The sequence below is a fragment of the Amphibalanus amphitrite genome, unplaced genomic scaffold (genome assembly GCF_019059575.1).
Source record: "Amphibalanus amphitrite isolate SeventyFive unplaced genomic scaffold, NRLGWU_Aamphi_draft 000034F_arrow, whole genome shotgun sequence".
NCBI classification, from domain to species: Eukaryota; Metazoa; Arthropoda; class Thecostraca; order Balanomorpha; family Balanidae; genus Amphibalanus; species Amphibalanus amphitrite.
Genome location: NW_024881530.1, coordinates 1,415,311 through 1,436,194, shown reverse-complemented (window position 1 = coordinate 1,436,194; position 20,884 = coordinate 1,415,311). Strand labels below are relative to the sequence as shown.

At 52.6% G+C, this 20,884-nt stretch overlaps 4 protein-coding genes across 18 annotated transcripts in view; 2 read left to right on the top strand and 2 right to left on the bottom strand.

The window, feature by feature from the left end:
• The window catches only part of LOC122370373 (transcription factor AP-2-epsilon-like), a 105,498-nt gene extending 98,142 nt beyond the window's left edge, over nt 1–7,356 (top strand). For all 7 annotated transcript variants that reach the window (XM_043345940.1, XM_043345915.1, XM_043345933.1 and 4 more), the window contains exons 7-9: nt 1,102–1,243; nt 5,241–5,412; nt 6,080–7,356. In XM_043345940.1, the coding sequence (XP_043201875.1) occupies nt 1,102–1,243; nt 5,241–5,412; nt 6,080–6,193 (428 nt within the window). In that variant the 3' untranslated portion in view covers nt 6,194–7,356. The remainder of the gene's footprint in view (nt 1–1,101; nt 1,244–5,240; nt 5,413–6,079) is intronic.
• Nucleotides 7,357–9,559: 2,203 nt separating this feature from the next.
• Nucleotides 9,560–14,610, bottom strand: LOC122369339 (anaphase-promoting complex subunit 5-like). Of its 3 annotated transcripts, none has more exons than XM_043344009.1 (3): nt 14,523–14,610; nt 11,711–12,351; nt 9,560–11,458 (listed from the first exon to the last, which is right to left on the bottom strand). In XM_043344009.1, the coding sequence occupies exons 2-3, from the start codon at nt 12,343–12,345 to the stop codon at nt 9,838–9,840; spliced, it is 2,256 nt and encodes a 751-aa protein (XP_043199944.1). In that variant the 5' UTR covers nt 12,346–12,351; nt 14,523–14,610; the 3' UTR covers nt 9,560–9,837. The 3 variants fall into 3 exon arrangements, with proteins under 3 accessions (XP_043199944.1, XP_043199963.1, XP_043199953.1); XM_043344028.1 differs by lacking the exon at nt 14,523–14,610 and adding an exon at nt 14,391–14,480; XM_043344018.1 differs by lacking the exon at nt 14,523–14,610 and having other exon boundaries at nt 11,711–12,704.
• LOC122369354 (NADH-cytochrome b5 reductase 3-like) lies at nt 14,358–20,574 on the top strand. 6 transcript variants are annotated; one of them, XM_043344057.1, is made up of 2 exons: nt 14,358–14,379; nt 19,089–20,574. In XM_043344057.1, the coding sequence occupies exon 2, from the start codon at nt 19,091–19,093 to the stop codon at nt 20,015–20,017; it is 927 nt and encodes a 308-aa protein (XP_043199992.1). In that variant the 5' UTR covers nt 14,358–14,379; nt 19,089–19,090; the 3' UTR covers nt 20,018–20,574. The 6 variants fall into 6 exon arrangements, with proteins under 6 accessions (XP_043199992.1, XP_043199974.1, XP_043199984.1 ...); XM_043344039.1 differs by lacking the exon at nt 14,358–14,379 and adding an exon at nt 18,504–18,558; XM_043344049.1 differs by lacking the exon at nt 14,358–14,379 and adding an exon at nt 18,533–18,548 and having other exon boundaries at nt 19,087–20,574.
• LOC122369380 (NADH dehydrogenase [ubiquinone] 1 beta subcomplex subunit 9-like) lies at nt 15,162–18,245 on the bottom strand. Of its 2 annotated transcripts, none has more exons than XM_043344089.1 (4): nt 18,106–18,245; nt 17,592–17,701; nt 16,622–16,764; nt 15,162–15,629 (listed from the first exon to the last, which is right to left on the bottom strand). In XM_043344089.1, exons 2-4 carry the CDS (start codon nt 17,687–17,689, stop codon nt 15,433–15,435), a joined length of 438 nt encoding a protein of 145 aa, XP_043200024.1. In that variant the 5' UTR covers nt 17,690–17,701; nt 18,106–18,245; the 3' UTR covers nt 15,162–15,432. The 2 variants fall into 2 exon arrangements, with proteins under 2 accessions (XP_043200024.1, XP_043200033.1); XM_043344098.1 differs by having other exon boundaries at nt 18,149–18,228.
• Nucleotides 20,575–20,884: the final 310 nt, after the last annotated feature.

Sequence of the window (20,884 nt, the reverse complement as noted above, 5' to 3'; positions counted from 1 at the left end):
CGCCGTCTCCTCATTGAGTGACCGGGTCAGATCTGACACGTGCACGCCCTATCGCGAGCAGCATGGGCGTCGATGGCGGCGCGATGTGCAGCCAACCGCACCGCCATCGACACCGCCCAATTAGATAACGAGCGACACGCGGTTACACCACGGGGGAGCGTGTCACGCACCGGTAGGCACGCTGTCCTCGACCCCCCCCCCCCCCTTCCGCAGCCGACGGTAGGGAGACGGAGGACTTTCTCCTGAGGGGGGGGGGGGTATTTATTATTCTAACGGTTGGCGAGCGAATGCCTTCTCATGTGGTCATCATTAGTTTGTGTGCGTCATTAGGTCTGATATGCGACCGCGCAGCCGGCGGCCGGCATCGGTGCTGGCTGGCCGTGCTGCGCAAGCGCCTACAATGGGAACACATCATACGCGACTGTCGAGGATGGGGTAGACTGGGAGAGGGGTCCACAAATTGATGATGATGCTAGTCATGCCGAGGACGGCTGACCTCGGCACCCGGCCCCGCACCCGTTGAGGTCAGACCAATGATCTGGTATTCCCTGGTCGCCCTAATCGACCGCTGACCTGGGCAGGTGCAACTGACGCGCGGGCCGGCACCGCCCAGCCGGGACCCTCCTCCCCGATATCACTTCAAACTCGGTCTGAGCACGCTGCGCGCGGCTCAGCGATACGATACAGGTGTCTGCTGCGTGTGATTGAGCACGTGCCAATGCTAGGTGTGGCACTGTGCTGCGTGGCAATCGAACAGAGATGATGTCGGGTTCGGTTCCATGCGCCCATCTTATCAGACTGACTGAGGTCACTGCTAGCCTGTGTGCTGCATTATTCATGTGTGCCTGCATCTTTATCGTGATGCCCGGCCTTATTGTGTGGCATAACCGGGCGGTCCGGCCGGGCGCCCGCGCGGCCTGCTGTGTGTGCATTAGTGACGCTGCGCCGACTGATTTCTGTCTGATCTCTGTCACTGTCGACGCCATGGCTATGTGTCTACGCTCGCCGCGTATTTTTGTAGATTTCAGCGTGTCATCATGTGCCATGATTGTCAAAGACTCCCCGGTCACTGTACTAATGTGTGTTTGTGTTTGTTTCCAGGCGAGGCGATCCACCTAGCGCGCGACTTTGGTTACGTGTGTGAGACAGAGTTCCCGTCACGCCAGATCGCAGAGTACCTGTGTCGGCAGCACACGAACCCCGCCGAACAATACCAGCGGAGGGAGCTCCTCAAAGCCACCAAGTGAGTACCGAATTCCAGCTGTCGCCAACGCCCACACTGACTGCTGATGCCAGGGTATGTAAAGGGGCGTAGCACGTCCCTCTATATACAAAGTTGTCGTTTTTTATTTACCCATTTACATTTCTGTATCGGAGTTATCCAGGTAAACGTCTCTTCCTTTTACCGTACGCTATAAAGTATAAGGTCTACCATATTCTCTCCTCCTATCGTTTCTTTGCCTCGCTTTCTTCGGTCCTATTCGTCTGAAGTGTCCGGCCGAGCCACCCTTGCGACATCACCTCCACCCCGACCCGACCGCCGTGGGTACGCGGTGATCGCGCGCCGTTCCGCATCTGCGCCGACTTCCGCCGCCAGTGCGCCGCTGCACGTCTCCGGCGGCGTCATTAGCGCACCGCGCGCCGTCTCGTCGTCCTAATGGCGGCGCGCTCTAACGGCACCTCCTCTCCGGAGAGCGCCGCGGTGGCCGCAGCGCGGCGAAAATGCCGCTCCCCGTGTCGTCGGGCCGGGGAAAATGACGAACATAAAAGGCCACAGACGCGCTCGGCCAGGCTATTTTGTCCGGTTTGATTAAAGCTGGCTTTTATGACGGGCATTGATACATGGACACGAGAGATGTCTGATAAATTGTCTGCCTTTTATTGACGGTGTGTCGGCGGCGTAGGTCCTGGCCGGAGAACCTATGGCAACCTTTTCACCGAGACCGACGATCACGGGCCGGCGACAAAGGAGCTCATTCCGCTTAATGACGCGAAAGAATGGTGACAACTCGCGCCGCCCTCGCGTCGCCGCCACCGCCGATGGTCGTGGTTGTGCTGTTGAGGATTGGAGGTGCACTCGGCTGGTGCGTGCGGATGGGCCAGGAAAGGACCCAGTCGAGAGCTCGAGTCACGCCTGCGGCTCGCTGCGCCGCCGTGCATTAGCTGTTTGTGTAATCCCTGTGCGGCGATCTATATGGATCGGTCGGCGTTATCACCCACCGCGGAGCAGAATGACAGCGCGCGCCGCGCCGCCGAGCCGAGCCGAGATGGTCTCGGCGGGGGCTCGGTGCCGCTCCGCTCGACCTCGGCGCCTGGGTGCTAATCGCGCCAACGTATGCCAGCTTCGAGCTCGTGTCGTAAAACGACGGCCGGGCCAGTTGGCGGCCTTCGCTCGTCCTCTGGCGGTGTTTGGCTGGCTTTACAACTCGGCGGGTAGTTCACAGGTAACTCTGCTAACCGAGCAATGGAGTGGTGGGAAACAGAATGTCGGTAGCCAACAAACAATACACCCGGGGCTTATAATCTGCATAGTTGGTAGCGAAACACGAAATCCTGATAACAAATCATAAGTCTACCAACTTTCGACAATCAGCCGAAGTTCTCTTGCCATCGGCGGTGACGGCGTCTGCCGAGATGGAGGCGCCGTCGGAGGCTGCGTCGGCGGCGTCGACGAGTCACGTGCACCGGCGCGTGCGGCTCTGTCCGTGGCCCAAGTGGCCGAGAGCCAGCGGCAGTGGCGGCGTCGCTCCGCTGCCGACGAAAGGGAAGCCGCAGAGGCCCAGATGGCGTGTCTGACGAGAGGTCTGCTTGCTCGAGTGGATAGCTCGCAGCTGAAGCTCGCCTAGGCTGTGAGCTGTAACAAGCTCTAAGGAGCGGCGGTTCCCAGTGGGTGTGGGATGTCACCTGGGAGTGGGGCGTGTCGAACGATCAATCGTGGATGAATGCGAGTAAAAAAGCACTAGCATTTCGTATCAGAAGATGTATCAATGGAACTAAGCGTGGGCCAAGTTAAGCCGATGCGGCACGCTGCAAGTGATCGGGAGAGGTCGATATGTGAGTTCCTCTGTCTGATAACGTTGAGCTGCTGGCGAGGCCCGATGTATGTACGGACCTACGATCGGCCGACGCCCGGTCACTTGATCCGGGCGTGGTCCAGTGCGCATCACGTCAGCTGTCGCCCGGCTAAGCGGCGCGCGTCGGACTAAGAGCCGGCATTAGAAGCGCCATCGATCACGAGCCGATGGCGGCATCCGACCACCGGCGTGGCGGCCCGAGTGCCGCTGTCGTCGAACCCGATGACGCCGCCGATGACGCCCCGGCCGGCGGCGGCTCGAATCGATGGTGGATGAGAGAGTGGCCCCGCGGCCGGCGGCGGACAAGAGAACGGACTTATCTCTGGTGTTGTCCGCTCCGTGTGAGTGATGGGGGCAGCAGTGTCGTCGGCGGCCGGTTAGACGAGCTCTGAGACGCTGTCACCTGTCTGGGCTGGTTCAGAGAACCACTGAGACGCAAGAAGAGAAGGAAAGGGGCGCGGGACGGCAGGTGTGCGTCTTTGAACGCCAGTCACATCTGACCGGGGCGGGCTGTCGTCAGGTGCCGCTCGACAAACCCGACGCTGCCGAATAGTAAAAGTCCAGAAAGGGCAAAAAACGTCCCGTCGCCGGTCGTTTTTTGCGCGTCCCGTGTCACACCTGCTCCCGAACCGCCGCCAGACCGTCCGATCGTCTGTGTCACACCACTCCCGTCCGTGTTGTGCTCCCAAGAACCTGCCACCCGAGTTCGAGAGGGACCGGCCGGGTTTTGATAAATCGATATCGAGAAAACGGCTCTCTGCGCCGGCCGGAGCGGGGTTTCCACGGCGCCGCGACCCGGGGCGCCCGTGATGGGGAACCTCTCAGAGCTGATATGAACGCGTGGCCGTGTTTTAAACGTGTCGATCTGAGTTTCTCCTGACTCGCGGGAGTGGCTGTGGCGGCCGAGAGGCGCGCGTCCAAATGGAACGACACGATCGCACGTGGAGGTGATTTGTCTCGAGAGTGGAGCGCTGTTGGTCGCTGGAACCGTGGAGGAATTTTGAAATTTGTGTCGGTGCCTTATCTAACCGGCAGCCGTCCGCCGTCGCGTTCCGCGCTGGCCGCCGCGATGCGGGGGGATACCGGACATGGACAGTCTGGTCCTCTACGTGAGGGAATCTCAGATGGCTCATGGGCAGGCTGCTTTCTCTTCTCCCAGCAATGAAGTACGCTATTGCTGGTCGGTATGAGTGACGAGCCCGGAGGATAGTGCGTCTCTCGCGTGCGCGGAGCACCTCTGCACCTGCCGCGGTGCAGGCCGTCTCTGGACGCGCCGCAGCCGCCGCCGCCGCTCTCCTGGACTGTGATTACCAGTTGTGTGCCGGTAATAGCCCATGTTACCGCCAGTCGGCACGTCATCCGTAACCCGTCCGCGGTCAAATGAGCCAACGTGCTAATTGGGTTTGTGCGCCGTCGATGGCTGCCCGGTGCCGGGGTTACGGCGCTCAGGGCCGCCGGGCCGCGTGGTGCCGGCTTTATTGGAAGGGTTATCGCCGCTTCGGAGAAAGTCATGAGGTGGTTATTGAAAAGTACCACGCTCGATCGCACCGGACCGCGATTGGTCTACAGCGGTCCTATCCTGTATCGTTTAAACTCCCAATGAGGGCTTTCAAAGCCTGCCCATCTACTCTCTTAGCAGCCGAAATGGCTGCCGTCTTCTCCTTTCTGGATTAAATTCTACATTATCGTGACTTGCCCTCTTTACTCGACATTCTTTGAATCTGCCCCGTTTAGTGAGTCAGTGCTATGTAAATTGGCATTACCTTGCACCACGGATCACCTTCGTCAGCGGGTGACTCACTAAACGATGGGAGTTCTGGCCATAATGATATGATCATGTAACTCGTGGATGACTCATTGTATCCGACGTCCTAACCACGGAGACGGAACTATGACGCTGTTCAGGATCTCTCGGGATTCAGATCTCAGCTCCTGAAGCATTCATTACATTTCCACAGAGTCTTTAAAACATTATGCAATTTACCTGAAAAGGATTGACATTTTTATTGAACCATGCAACAACGAATATTCCCTCACATGTTCCTACGGTCAGAGACTATCCTCTCCGCACACTTCATAAACATCTTCATAGCCGATTCAGCATTTGTCTTTCTGCCTTGCTGACACCACTGCCTTGCTAACACCTCAACCTCTTCTCGCCCTCAGAGAGATCACAAAGGAGCTGATGGACCTGCTGAACCAGGACCGGTCGCCGCTGTGTAACACGCGGCCGCAGATCATCCTGGACCCGCAGATCCAGCGGCACCTGACGCACTTCTCGCTGGTCACACACGGCTTCGGCAGTCCGGCCATCGTGGCGGCGCTCACCGCCATCCAGGTGAGAACTGGGGCTGAGCGGCGCGGAGAGGACAGAAGTGAACAGAAGGGAGGGATGTGCTGTTGAGATACGAGCCTACGGTGGCTCGAGACTGTGTTTTGAGGAAGGGTCGGTGGTAGTGGAAGAGCTCATGGTTCTGTAGACTGGTCGGACTTGTTGGAAGAGGCAATGGTTGTGCGGATTGTCGGGTTCTGGGGTGATGGTCGGGAACTTTGCGGGCAGTCTTTGACTGAAAACACTGCCGTGCGGAAGAGCAAGGGAGCTAAGGATATGAACGCAAAGTTTGAGGCAACTGGCTGTGGTCTGCTCGTGGCAGGAACCAGTAGCTGTAGTCTAGCTGAGCATGCGTGACTGTGGACAAAGATATACTCGGCTTTGTTCTGATGAAGATAGGATCTGTTCTAGCCCCTTGGCTATGCTAACTCAGATATGCGTGATGGCGCTGTTTGCTGAGGATTAGTGTGAGTAGCGTTATTGTCGTCATCAATAAGTACTTCAGTATGATCTACAAGATGGCCTGGGCCGTGTTACGCCAGCATTTATGCTCAAGGGAACAATTTGGTTGAACGCATTGTGAATTGCGACATGGTTGCAGTGCATTGCTTACATTAGGTATTTCATCGTTGTCGACATCATTATGCTAACGTGTTTGTGTCTGTCCCCACAGAACTACCTGAATGAGTCTCTGAAGTACCTGGACAAGACGTTCCCGTCGGGTGCTCACATCCACCTCGGTTCACCCGGGCTGGACGCCAAACACAAGGAGCTGGACAAAAAGTAGCGGCCTGCGCCCGTCTCTGCCGCGCGCAGAGCGCCAGTCTGACCTGACCTGAGCCGAGCCAGGAGGCCGCGCGTGCCGCCTGCCCCGTGTGCCATCGGCGCCTGCCGCCGCCCGCCACTGTACAGTCTCATCGCAGTATGATATTATGTCGACCGCGCCGCCGGGATCCGCCCGGCCAGCTCGGCTATTTTTGGTAGATTGTTGTTTGTGCTGCGGCGACGGCTCACAGTATTATTGTTACAGTTAAACCCTGTTTGAGTGCTCACTAATTCTGCTCAATGACCCCGGCGTGCGCGCCGACGGCGTTGGGTGGTTAGTTTCGCCGGACGCCGCTGCGCGGCGCTGTGGTCGCCAGGCATTGTGAGGGACAAAGTTTCCGATTGTGTTTAGCTAGGCCGCGGCGAGCCGGTGTGACAAGCAGGGGTGTGGGGCGGTCGGGCCGCGCGGGGCTCGTTTCAGTCGAGTCCGTCCCGCAGAGCGGTGGCCGTCTCCTGTTGTGTTGCGTCGTCCGTATCGATGTGCCCGCGCCGCCCGGTGCCCTGCCAGTCGTTACTGCATAATACTCAGCGGGCGCAGGCCGGCGGCCGGGCCGGGCCAGCCCCGCCCGGCCCGCGCCGCGACAACGAATCCGCGGGCATCTGAACCGTGCCAGTGCCGCGACCCGCGGGCGGCGCCAAATGGGTCGCCGGCCATGTACAGCTAGTAGTGTAAAGCGCGCCGGGATCGGGTGTGCTCGCGACGCCCCATGATGCGAGTGTGTGTCTGTAGATCGCGTGTGTTTGCCATGTTGTTACGGCGCCCGGGCTGCGGCCCGCTCGCCAATCCAGGAAGTGCCTGCTAAAGGCGATCGACGGAGGAGAGAAAGCAATTGGGTTGCTACGCTTCCTGATATTTATCACATCGACTGACTGATGGGACGCTGCATTAGTGAGGACATCAACGGTCGTTTATTATAATAAAACCATTCCATTGAGAGAGGAGAGAGTGCGTGGATGTGGTGCTGAGAGCGGCGAGTGTGTACGAGTTTGCTGTGGTGCGGAGTGCGAAGTGTGTGAGTGAGTTTGTGCCGCTACCGTTGTATGTGTTGGGATACCTTGTTCAACAGTGAAGTGCGTGTTCGAGGGCCGACGAAGCCTCAAGGCAAATACATCGACTGTGCTTTATCAGTCTTTTTTCGTATACATTGCATGGTATGGCAGTCCATGGCGACTCAGTTACTAAGTGTGAAAATCATATCCAATTGACTGATACTGCAAACGTCCAACTTAGACGGTAATTACGTTCGTCTGTTGAAAGTAGCAAAGTGCAGCATTTACTCGTATACTTCACACTCAGACGGCGCCGCCGTTACCAAGTCGCTGTATCGGCCGCGTGCGCCGCATGTCGACGCCGAGCATACGAATGTGCCATTACCGACCTCTCTCGTTGCTATCGGTACGCGTGCGGCACCACCCGACGTTCCCACGGCGTGCTGACCTCTGAGGCGGCAATGTCACACCAGCAGAGGGTGCCGTGCCGGTCACAGACTATCTCTCTCCGAGAGTCCAGACTCGGCCGGCTCCGGAGAGACGTACGATGCACACTGTGTTATCAAAGGCCATGAATAAGACGGCGGCCCGGCACCAATTTCACGGTGTCAATGGATCACCCGACACGCAATGGTGAAGTGGCATACGATGGCCAGAGAAACCTCGGGAGGTTGACACTGAGCTATGCATGTGGCGAGATCAAAGACACACGCCTGACATCAGCGCTGTTGTTAATCGGGTGTCATGTTTCAGCTTCGATGGAGCGTCGCGCTACCTCTTCATCAAGGGTGTCAAACCGTTGCATTTGTCGGTCCTATCGAGGGTCGCGGGGTTCCCACGCGGTGGTGTCAGGCCGACAGGCGCCGCTGCGACCTGACCGTGGCGCGCGTGGCCTAAGTCGATCACGGTATTGGAGGCTGCTGATGACTTGATCGGGTCATCAGCGTATCATGACATATCGGCCACATACCTGCAGATAAGTGGCAGTCGGCCAGCCCGAACCGTTACAGTTCTGGTGACAAAATAAGAAACGCAACGTGAGGCTTGTTATTTGGAGAGTAAAACGTTATTGTGGAGAATTCCGATTGACCAAGAAAGCGTCGGAAGGCTACATACACACTTTTCCTGGTGAACATTCTGCGATGGTTCGGTAAAGGGTCTTTACAGAATACTGACTGATGAGTCACATAAAGAAAGAGCGAGTGCAAGTTTGGCCTTAGCTGAATTCATTTGACAGACACTGTGGAGCTGAAGCTTGGTCGCACCATTTTGACTGACTGCGAAATCGTAAATTCGTATGCAACCGTGCAGACAAGGCGATTTAGTGCCACGGCCATACATAGCTCTCTGGAACATAGTCTTCATTAACCGAATAAGCGGATTAGAGCACAGAGTCGGCACTGTTCCGTCCTAAATCACAACTGCTCTGGCCGAGTTTGGAGCGGGCCAAGCCACGTCCGCCGCCACCCAGTTAGTTTATCTGTTTCGGCAATTCGATTTATCTGCAATGAAGCTGTGTTTCGCAGTTAGAGGTGGCCATTTTACTGAGTTAGTGCGCGATCTATAAGACACAGACGTCGCCGGTTATTGCAGAACAAGTCATGATTCAACGAAACGCGCTCCTCTCTCCACAGGATGTCCGCGGCCGCACAGCTCATTATTTCCAGTGACGCTTTTCAATGAACAGTCCAATTAAAACAACGAACACACGTGGGTATAATGCATTCTGACTAGAGATCCGACTACCGAACCAGACACCCCAGGCTTGCGTCTTGTTGAAAAGTTCGGGTAAACGAAAACTTATTGTAACAATGCTAGCGCGTGTGCTTTTCTTTCCTGGCTCCTCCGGAGCATCGGTACGAATTTCCATCATCCAACGCGCACAGTCGGCGGATCCTGAAGGGGCCGCCCTGACCCCGGGCAGCCAGTGCCGTGAGAGGCACCAGGTGACGCCAAAGGTCAGCAGAGGTCAGGACGGGCGCGCAGGCCAGGTCAAAGGGTCAGTGGACGAAGGCGGTAGGCCTCGACAGTACAGCGACAATAGGGAGACCCAGGATCCCAGGATCGTGCTTCTTCCATCGACCCTGTGAAGTCTGTTGAACAGGACTGTGTTACTATGTACACCGAGGTGTAGAGCACTCAATCAAGAAGGCAGGGTTGAGGAAACGTGTGGGACGTTTGGTGGACACCGATCCATCATTCATCAAGCCCCACCTCATCTCTGTTGGAACATGGTGGCCTGTCTGCGCCAGTTCATTTCAATTGCTCGGCTCATTTCCCTCCATTTCTTCATTTACCTTCACTTCCCATTACCTAAGCATCATATTTAAAGACAGCATGATTTGTCACTGTGCACAGTGCAGTGTGCAGTCCCATTTATTCTGAATTGAGTGACAACACACTGTTCCTCAGGCGTCAGAAAACATTTTCATTGTATAACGCACATTAGCATTGACGAAGTCCGCCCCTTCTGGCCTGCCTCAAAATAACACTCGCGCTAAGCTTATCACAGGCATAGCGCTACTCACTCATCACTCATCAGTTAGCTCACCTCATCAGGTTATCACTGGTGTGGATCAGGCAGCCACGAGTCCACGAGGTCCCCACGTCCTCAGGTCACGAAATCCTCATCAGGTGCACCCCATCCAGAGTGGGGTGCTGCGCCATCAGCTGCCTATACTGAGACGCCGCTGTGTTCCGCTCGGCTCGCTCGTCCAGCTCGTGGAAGGTGACCGCCCTCAGGTGGAACACGGTCTTCAGCAGCAGCCAGGCCTGCAGCCGCGTCAGCAGGTGCGCGGCTTCTTCTAGTAGAGGGAGTGCGTCTCGCCGGCGCGGCGGCTCCTCTGCCAACAGACAGCGGGCCCGCAGCAGGTAGAGCCGCGCCCGCTCGTGGAGAGAGCCGTGAGTGAGCAGCGGGAGGGCCAGCTTCTCTGCCAGCTGGGCGGCGGGCCCGCGGAGTCCCAGCTGCAGCTGAACGGCCGCCAGCCGCAGTAGCACCGAGCAGCGAGCGCCGCGCAGCCGCCGCCGCTGACACTCGGCCAGCGCCGCCAGCAGCGGCTCGGCAGCGCCCGCGTAGTCGGCGCTGGCGGCGCGCAGCTCGGCCCGCAGCAGCAGCAGCTGCACCAGCCGCTCCGGCACCGGCGGCGGCTGCGCGGCCAGCAGCTGGGCCAGCAGCTGCTCGCACTCGGCCGGCTCGCCGCGCAGTAGGTGGAGCTGGGCGCGCCGCAGCCGGCCACTGGCCGGGTCCAGCGCGGTCAGCGCGGTGGCCGCTTCCTGGGCCGACTCACATCGCCCGGCCAGCAGTGCGCGCTCGGCCTCCATCTCGAGCCATTGCTGTCGCACCAGCCGGGCCTCGGCGCCGGCCGGCGGGAACTGCTCGGCCGCCCAGGAGAGCACCTGCTCCGCCCTGGCGTACTCGCCCTGTCCGGCCAGGTGGCGCGCCACGGTACCGGCGGCCAATGCCACCGGCTCGCCACAGACGGGTGCGCCGTGCCGGCCCGAGCCGCTCGTATCGATACAGAGCAGAAGCTGGCTGCAGAGATGGGCCAGTCCGGGACGGCCGTACAGTGAGCACAGTGCCGAGCGCACAGAGTACGCTGACGCCAGAAGAGCCGGTAATGAGTGCTGGCAGTTGATCTGATCCGAAATGGCCAGCTGTTCGAACGCTTCTGTTGGCTTGGCACCGCGCCGTGCCATCATCTCTGTGTAGTTCTGCACTCCCAGCGAGGCCAACTCATGTAGATCCAGCTCACCACTCTTGGCTATGGCGTGTCTCATGAGTCTCTGCCTCGCCTCCTCGTCATCAGTGAGTTTGTAGAGCCAAGTGAGCGCCTGTTGTAGACACCGACTATCGTTACTGTCCTGAGACATTGTAACCGCCTCTCGAAGCGCCGCCAGCGCCGCACCGCGGTGTCCGAACCGCGCGTGTAGCGAGGCGAGGCTCAGCGCGGCGTACCGCAGGCCGCGGGACGGCTCGTCCCCGCCGGCACCCATCCTGTCAAAGCTGTGGTAGAGGCTATGCACGGCGCCGCACAGCTCACTGGAGCGCAGGCAGTTGAGGAAACTGAGGAAGTGCGCCTCGGCGAGGTCGGGGTTATCTCGCAGCAGCCGGGAGGTCACCTCCTGAAGCTGAGCCGGGGGTAGAGCTCGCCGCTCGTTGGTTTGAAGAAGTTCCATCTGCGTGGAGACGAGTAGTTCGGCTTGACGACGGGACGGACGCTGGCCGACCCAGGAGCAGCTGGGGAGAGGAGGCAGAGCGATCAGCGAAACTAAAACAGCGTCAATTTATTGTTTAAGCGGCCGGCAGCCGTATCATCAACGTGGCTTCACTTGAGATAGACCTAGAAATAGGAAGTCAAAGGTCACCTCCATCAGCATATCACAGAATAAATCAGTTCAACAATACCTACACTTGAAAAAGGTAGCAAACAAACCGGCCAAACATAGAGACTCTTATACTACATTGACCAAAGTTCCGTGAGCCACCCACCTGTCGTCGGCCTGCTCCTCGTCGTCTCCACCGATCGACACCACGGCGGCGTCCGACACATCTCCCAGGTCCATACAGTCGGCCGAGTCGGCCATCGTCGGCACCGGCGGCTCCTCGGCGCCGTCCGGGAACCGCCCGGCCGCGTGGTAGGCGGCGAACTCGGCGTACACCCTGGTCACCTCGTGGAACGGCAGGCGGGTGAAGGCCAGCACCATACGCCGCACGAAGAAACCGACTACACTGCTGCAGGAGACGGCCAGCCGGCGCGGCCCGGCCTCGGCGATCAGCTGCTTCACGCCAGCCACCAGCTCGGAGAGCCCCTCCACGCCGGCGTCCCTCAGCCTCTGCAGCCGCCGGCAGAGCCCGGACAGCTGCTCGGGTGGCAGCCGGCGGCGCAGCTGCACCAGCAGCCGGGCGCCGTCCAGCTCGGGGCCCTGCAGCAGCTGCAGCAGCAGCAGACACGTGTCCTTCCGCTGGCGGGCCGTCAGAGGGGCGTCCAGCTGCTGGCGGGACTCTGAGTACTGCTGGACCAGCGCCAGAAGGGACAGTTTGTGCGGCGTGACGGACTCGCGGTCCGGGCCGACCGGGCGCGGACCGCACTCCACCAGAGCGATGGGGTCCTGGGCAGGCAGCATGACGACCTGGGGATGGCATGATGATAGTAAGAGAACAAACAGAATTGATCATCACATGGAGAAACAACAAGCATGTCAATGATATATAAATCAATAACAAGGGAGTGATGAACTCCCAAACTGGGGTGGACCCTGAGGCCTGAAGATCAATCACTTCAATGGATGTTTCCCTTTCACCCTGCTCCACATAACACACAAAAGCAAATGCAATTCTGACAAAACAAATACCATTGTTGATCAAAACAAAATTTAAATGCACTCTGAATAACTTAAGTATTGAGCCTGTCCCGTAGCTCAGTTGGTAGAGCATTGGGCTCCCGGTAGTGAGAGCCCGGGTTCGAGACGCTCCGGTTCTGACGCTCGATATTTGAGACTCCTGACTCCTGGGGATGGTCAGCGGTTGGTGGGAGCAGCCGCAGCCAGTTGAAGTCAGTTGAGTGGAACAGGCCATGTCTGGCTTTGAAGGACATGTTAAACTTTGGCATCTAAATTCTCCTGTTGCCTGGAATTGCGTGATCAGACAGTAAGAGTTGGGGTCTATGCAACAAGCTCTGCTTAACATGGGCTCCAGCTCTGTCAATCCGTCTGCTCAAACATTACAGCTAAATTTATAATTTAAAAATTGCACACTGGTATAAATATGAAGAATAAGGAGTCACCATTGTCAACAACCAATCGGAGACAGGCTTGTTTAACTCTGAACCATGGCTTTTCACTTTTCAGAGGATTTTGTACTTGTCATTTACCATGAGCTGTACCTAGTAACTACTGACTAGCTCAGTTGGGCAAACTAGACCTTTGGAATCAAAATATGGAGGCATCAAAAGATTGATTCTTTATGACCATATTTTGGCAAAAATGCAGACCATTTCTAACTTACCAATCACATAAAAATAAGAGAGTGTTTCAAGAAGGAGCATGCCTGATCTTGAACAGAAATGCTGGAACTATCTCCTAAGCAAAATAATATTGCTCCTATCATAACAATTTGAATTCTATAGGTAGTGAAAGGCAATCAAGGAATTTATTCACTTTAAACAGATAATCATAATATTGATTCCCCATCAGCTGGCTAATCATTATTTTGATTCACAGGTAATGTTAACAGATAGGCAACAATAACTTGCAGGAATACAGCATTTATCTTGCTATTATTCTCATGTAGTGGTATCCTCAGCACCAGAACAGATACCTATAGCATTGTTGTACTTTATCTTCACTACATTTGATAACAATTCACATTTTTTACATGTCAAGAATGCAAAAACTAAACCAGCAGGTAAAAACCATATAATAAATATAAAAGCACTACAACAATGATAATTAGGGGTTTGAAAATTTCATTTTGCCATTTTACACAAACACTGATTGTTTAGTATGCGATTCATGATACAAAAATAACATACAGTGTGATTTCCCCAAAACAGCTTTTACGTGATGGACAGTGGCTCTGTCTTCTTCCCATTCACAAGGCCAAAGGGACAATTTCTTAGTTTTGAGGTAACACTTTTTGCAAATCTACCACATTTTTCTACCTTTTTAAAGAAAAATCTCACCGTCATGGGCCTTTTTTCAACCGTAACGATACATTTGAAGTCAAAAGTGTACCAAAATGAATCAAAAAATTGATTCCATGCCCATATTTGGTCATGGCTCCTCCCACCAGAATCAAAATATTGATGCCTCCATATTTTGATTCCAAAAGTCTAGTTTGCCCAACTGAGCTTGCATACACCTAGTGATGTCAATGTAGAACTAGTGATGTAGATGTAGACCTAGTGACCTGAAATCAAAATGATAGGATGCAGGGAAATTACTACTGGGGGAGGTAAGCAGGGACTAGGCCCCCGCTCACGATGGCGAATATTTGTGCAAAGAACTTGTGCCTACATAAATTTAATCAAAAGCAAAAAGGCATCTGGTAATAATTCCAAAACAATCGCATCATTAAAAAGTCCCAATTTCAATTTTTCAAAAAGTTCAAAAGCTAAAACAATCCATCGATCAACAAATACGACGCCGATTTTTATTTTGGATATGCTTACACATTGTGAGACAAAAACGGCGCGGTCAATCCCACGGTTTTTAGCATTCCAGGGCCTAGGAGAGAAGGACGACCATGCTCTTTGCCCGATAAAACGAAACTAAGTGACTGACTCAAAGTGAAGGAAGCATACCTTCAAGCCAGACTGAGCCTTATCCGATAAATAGTGCAAACTTTTCAACCACCCCGCGCCCGAAACTTTCTTGCGGTGTCCGGAATCAAGGATCATCAATTATTTGCAGTCGTCCGGTCAGTGGTTTATTACGTCATCAAGGCAAAGGTATTTTGCGTAGAGTAGTAAAGGAATCTTGGTGTTTTGGGCTAGCCAAGCGAACGGAAAGCCGGCTTATGCAATCTGCATATTTGCTGGCTCTGTTGAAGTTTTTCAGCTCTTCACAAATATTGCCCATTTTACTTGAGGCTGGAACATTGCCGAATGCCGGATCCAGAAAGCCCTACGGAAGTGGCAATGCCCCCTGGCCCCTCCGGCCTCCCCCTTTGGACCAGACAATGGGTTAGGAAAATAACAAGTCTCATGCCTTCTAGCAAAGCCCCTATATTGCACATAAACAAATAAATATCCAGGCCTACCAAAGAGCAAAAACTGAGCCAACTGAGTTCAGCTTTTCCTCGATTGCTTGCTTCGCACTAATTGCACCTAGCCGAGAGCTCTTCAGAAATTACGGTTTGATCAGATCTAGCTTGGCTTTCGTTTGTCATCCTATAGGATATGGTGCAGATGCCACAAACACGCTCATCACAAACAAATTAATATCCTCCGTGACCATTTATTTACATATTGCTTCAGCAGAAGCAGTCTGCCTCTTGACACAGCATGATTGTGAAATCGTTTATAGATCTTCAATGGAAACGATTCACAAGCATGATCCTAACGCCCACAGTATCCTGCCAAGAATGCTCCCAGCCAGCGCGACATATTCACATTATACATCACACAACGCCGTTCTCCCGACAAATTTCTCTACCGACAACAGTCGGAACCGTCAGTTCCGGGACCTGCCGTCGGATGGCGCTGCGGCCGCTCAGTGCGCCTTGTCACCGGCCGGCTCCGGCTCTCCGTACTGTGAGTTCCACCATTTGACGTACTCGGCCTTGCGCTCCTCGCGCCTGGCGAAGTACTCGGGGTACATGGCCTTCTCGAGCGGGTGCCAGTAGTCGAGCACCCAGTCGGGAGGCACCACGACGCGGCCGTGCGCCACGCCGCCCGGTGAGTCGGGGACTGCCGAACACACGGACAATTCATGGTCACACCGGGCAAAGAAGGACGGCAGGGGCGAGCGGCTAGTGGATCATTGGATAATGCAATACAGATCTTAAAGGAAATAGTTCACATTTTAACATGGGTTTTGAACTGGAATAGCAGTTCCGTAGCTTGGGCTGAGACGAGCATAAATCAGGAGCTTTTACAGCCCAACGATCACCCTAGGCAAAGATATTCTATTTCTCGTCCCGAAAAATGTGTCTTGCGTTGAGGATGTGTGCCTTGCATATATTCGCATCCAGTATGAAACGAGCATGGGTCCCGAAAATTCTTCAGAAACTAGAGAAATTATCTACGAGAACTCTACAGAAATTCGCTCCAGTGAGGCGCTCCAGTAACAAAAGCACGAGCAGATCGCCCAAATGCCGGTGGCCGCGATAATTTTCAGTTTCTGAAGAATTTTCGGGACCCATGCTCTTTTCATACTGGATCGCGTGTGCCTTACAGAAACTGAAAAGTTCTTCCTATATCAAAAATATAGAAAATAATCTTTTGTTGTAAAAAGGTTTTATTTTCTTTGCTGATCATTTTGAACATAAAAAATCACAAATCCATTGCAAAAAAAATAATTTCGTGAAAGTGAACTATTTCCTTTAAGGCAGGGAAAAGGGATTGTAGGATAGGTCCGTCCGCGCCAACAGCTAGCAAAAAATAGACGACAAAAAGAGCATGCACTATAATATAAGCACGCGAATGCGTTTTATGGAAATTAGAACTAAATATACACGCTCATCTTTATTTTTTAATTTTATATCTTTTAGAAATACACCTAAGAAAGCAAACATTGTCTTATACCGGAAGAAGGACGATAAAGTAAGCTTAGAATGGAGAAAAAATATCCATGCGTGTTGAATCAAATACTCGTATGTCCATCGAAAAAGATCTAAGGCATCGCAGAGCTCACGATGAAAAATTAAACATTTCTCTTCTACCAAACAAGTCGTACATACACTGTTTGGGCTGGTAGTGCTGGTTACTCCAGAGCTGGTACTCAGCATCCTCCATCAGCTTTTTGACCTTGATCATGTCACGCTCGTTCTTGTGCTGGTCAAACTCTGCTCTCAGCAGCACAGCGTTGTACCGGAAATGATGCCTGCGAAGAAAACGATACGTAACCGTAATAAAACAGCTCAAAGAAACATTACCATCTCATTACAAGTGTTAACAGGTATAGAATGCACGCGAAATGCATCCAAGGACAGACAAATCATTGACAGTGCAATGTCGCTATCTGTTAATGAAGTGTGAACGAGGAGTTGTTAGCTTGGAAAGTGTGGATTTTTTCCGAAATTTGATTACAGATTTGCCGTAGTTAGAGCAAATATTGGCTCAAGGTCCAAACCTCTGGGCTCTGGGCCCCTGGCTGTGCAGTTGGAATTCCAGAATTAGCTATATACAAACAGATAATAAGCATTCTGGAGCGACAGATTCACCAACTTTAGTGATGATTCATATAGGTACCTGGCTCATCACCACAACCCTGGATGACACAGGATGACACTCTGGTCTGAATATCAAGTCTGTGGGTGGTAGCAGCTTTCAACAACTGCCGTATTGACGGGATCCCTCTGTGGTCAGCTTTTGGAGCACAGGAGATGTCCAGACCTGGCTCCATTTAACACCTTTTCCCAGCTTGCAGCTTGATGATTTTGGAAGTATAGAGATTTACAGCTTACAAGCCACTGGAATTAGTTACAAGACTGACAAATACAAGCCATAGGCTCAGACCTCAATGTGTAGAACTTTGAAACAGGTCTGACTTGCAATTATTTCTTATAAGACAATTTATTTCTATAAGCACTGAAACACTTGATGCAAAATGAGAATCTATCCACAAAACATCAAAATAGCCAACTCACCTAAGGCAGCCATAAGCCCTTCATCAGCAACCAATACATGGGATGCATCACAGCAACTCACCTGTGGTGGAGGTACATCTCAAGGAGTCGAAGCCCCCTCTTGTAGAGGCTCTTCACCTTCTGCTGGTGAGTCAATGCTGAGGTCTGGAGGAATGACATTGCTGCTCACTCCTGCAAGACAGGATTTAAAAGTAAGTTAGTTAGTATGAAATATTTATGAGAAGAATCCAAAGAGATGCATTAAGCTCAGAATTACCTACCACAATCCAAGTCCACAAGTCACAACATCTTATTTGTATTTAGGTCTGCGGAACAGGCCATAACATTAGGGCTTTATCATTCCTCATCAGTATTAATGAATGAAAACAAAATCAAGGCCAAAGGTCTAAGGGAAATTAAATTTTAATTATCACAAACACTATCATGTATCATCTTTGAGGCCCTGTTGATTAAGTGGCAAAAAGCTTAATTGAAACACTTCAACTTAGGAAAATGGTCAGGAGCAGTTGTGGATGACCAACGTCATGCACATAGAAAAAACGTCCAATTTATATTGGAATTATAGCTATTCATACCTAAGGGAGTTTGACACTTAAATCAACCCTGATTTCTACCCACACGATGGCTGAAATTAATTTATCAGATTTTTCAGAGGAAAATAATTTTACAGCATATCACCACACAGACAAAATGGCAGCACTGCAAAAGTCCCTGCTGCGCCAGAACTGCCGTTACCCAGACAGAAAAAGGAAAAACTTCAGCAAGAAAATATTTCAAAAATATGCTTGCCTCCAATAAAACAATTGAAGTTTTTTGAACGATGATCATTGTCTTTTTAATTGCTTCAAAAATATTTCATTTGTCTAATTTTCTAATTAAATCCTATTAATTAAGGCTTAGCCAAAATCACTTTCTTTCTTTTCCCCAAAAACTTTGAGTTGAGGAAGGAAAACTTTATTACCAGGCTACCAAATTTCAATCCAAAGCTGTGTTTGACAACAATTGTGTGCGGGTTGCAGCGCTTGCAGGTTAGGGCAAGTTTGATAAACTTTATCGCGTATTTTCGTTCGTTTTGATGTATGATGTGGTTGCTTGTTTTAGCGGTTGATGCTGCAAGATTCTTGACCATCATTTCAAAAAAATTCAAGCCCAACCAAATGAAGAATATAAAATATTGAGAATATCTTAGAATACTTTTAGAATAGTTCAAGTTACTTGATCCCAATGACTTTGTTTTATGACTGTTTTGGTTTGGTATTTTAATTATAATTTGGACATCTGTTTTGTTAGAAGTACTGAAATGCATTTGCTTTAACGCATTGGCTATTGAGTGTGTATTTAAGGATGTGTCGAATCAATTAGCATGGTGATGGGAGAAGGAAGTGTTGTACCTAGATCAACTATGTTTTCCCCATATTGATCCCTTTCAATATCCTATTTAGTTTTTCTCTGCTTTTTAACTTGTGTGAGTCATATAGATATGGGGTGATTGGTGGAATATTATCCTACTCGATAATTATAAATACATCCAATGACAACACACCTTTTGCATTCCTAGATATGGCAGGCAATAGCTCCAGTTCAACACTGAAACCAGTGCTGATCGGCATTGGATTGGCAGTCCTCACTGCGATCACTGCCGGCCTCTTCCTCTGGAAACGGAAGAAGCGTGGCCCACCACGCCTGCTGGAGGATCCGAATGTCAAGTACCCACTACGGCTGATTGACAAGTTGGTGCTGAGTGGAGACACCCGTCGGTTCCGGTTTGCGCTGCCATCGCAGGATCACGTGCTGGGTCTGCCGGTGGGTCAGCACGTGTACCTCTCAGCGCGCGTGGAAGGCGAACTGGTGGTGCGGCCCTACACGCCCGTTTCCAGCGATGACGACAAGGGCTACGTCGACCTCGTGATCAAGGTCTACTTCCGTGACACGCACCCCAAGTTTCCGGCCGGCGGCAAGATGTCTCAGCACCTTGAGGAACTACCGATCGGCGGCACTGTGGACGTGCGCGGCCCGGCCGGCCTGTGCACCTACCCGGCACCAAGCACGTTCCACATCCGTCCCGAGCGACGGGCACCGGCCGTCACCGTCCGCGCCTCGCGCATTGGTATGATAGCCGGCGGCACGGGCATCACCCCAATGCTACAGCTCATCCGGCAGGTTCTCAAAGACCCGGAGGACAAGAGTCGTCTCTGGCTTCTCTTCGCCAACCAGACCGAGTCGGATATACTTCTGCGTGACGAACTGGACGCCCTGGCGGCGGCTCACCGCGAGCGACTGCGTGTTTGGTACACGGTGGACCGTCCCGGCTACGGCTGGCCCTACAGCGTCGGCTTCGTGTCGGCGGAGATGATCGCGGAGCACCTCCCCCCGCCGGGAGATGACACAGTGATCCTCATGTGCGGTCCGCCGGCTATGATCACGTTCGCTTGTAAACCGAACCTGGATAAACTGGGTTATCCGCCACGGGCGCGGTTCTCTTACTAGTCTAGCACGTGGATAGCGACAATGGTAGTCGGATGGGTGCGGTGTGTGGAAATGATGGCGAGTAAGGTTAAGGACGATGGCTGCATTCTTGTAGGGAATTGCGATGCGTGGCTAACTGGTTTGATGACAGCAATCTGTTGTGATCCGTCGATTTGTTATCTGCTTCTTTGGAATGTTATGCATCTTGGGCTATAGCAATGGGGAGGAAGGGTCTTAGATAATGCCTTTAGAAGCACGCTATTGACGGGCTTAATATTTATGCAGTAGTGTGTTGAGCTGTTTCGCAAGCTACATATTTCTCAGTTGAAGGTGGTCGTCCATGCCTAAAGCATCTCTTCGTGATGTGCTGTGACTTAGCATATTGCTAACGCAAAGCTGTGATTGTTTATACATTCGCAAATCTGTTGTAGGGCTGTTAAGAGGAGCATATTTTCCTAAGGGATGGTTTTTGCGTTGTGCGCACTGCACATAACCCTTTGTTGCGATTAACTCCGTGACTCGCTATCCTGATGTTTTCATGATGTTAATGGCAATAAAAGGACGATTGATCTAAAAAACGGCGCTTATCTTTACTTCTGTATGTAGTCTGCTTAATGCCTGAAACTCAAGGGTTTTGTGTCCGTCTCCAGTGCATGATGTTTGTTTCTCTTCATGCATCAGCTTGTTGCGCTTCATTGACGCAACAGGCAACAATAAAGTGACCATGCATCACCGACTCGTACACTTAAGTTCACTGGTAGATACACACTTCACTCCGTAATCGTGAATACATCGTCCACCGTTCTGGATTTATCCGCGCATAGGAGCAAGTTTTTTTGCACGTTTCTTATTGCACGACAATGAGCAGGGATAAGTGGATTGTCACCG

Excerpts from the sequence above, each read along its gene's own strand:
- LOC122369339 (XM_043344009.1), bottom strand. The coding sequence starts at position 12,345 with ATGCTGCCTGCCCAGGACCCCATCGCTCTGGTGGAGTGCGGTCCGCGC. Across the intron at positions 11,459-11,710 it reads GAGGAGCAGGCCGACGACAG|CTGCTCCTGGGTCGGCCAGC; the intron begins GTGGGTGGCTCA and ends TCCTCTCCCCAG.
- LOC122369380 (XM_043344089.1), bottom strand. The coding sequence starts at position 17,689 with ATGTCATTCCTCCAGACCTCAGCATTGACTCACCAGCAGAAGGTGAAG. Across the intron at positions 16,765-17,591 it reads GAGATGTACCTCCACCACAG|GCATCATTTCCGGTACAACG; the intron begins GTGAGTTGCTGT and ends TTTTCTTCGCAG. Across the intron at positions 15,630-16,621 it reads GCACTACCAGCCCAAACAGT|TCCCCGACTCACCGGGCGGC; the intron begins GTATGTACGACT and ends TGTGTTCGGCAG.
- LOC122369354 (XM_043344057.1), top strand. The coding sequence starts at position 19,091 with ATGGCAGGCAATAGCTCCAGTTCAACACTGAAACCAGTGCTGATCGGC.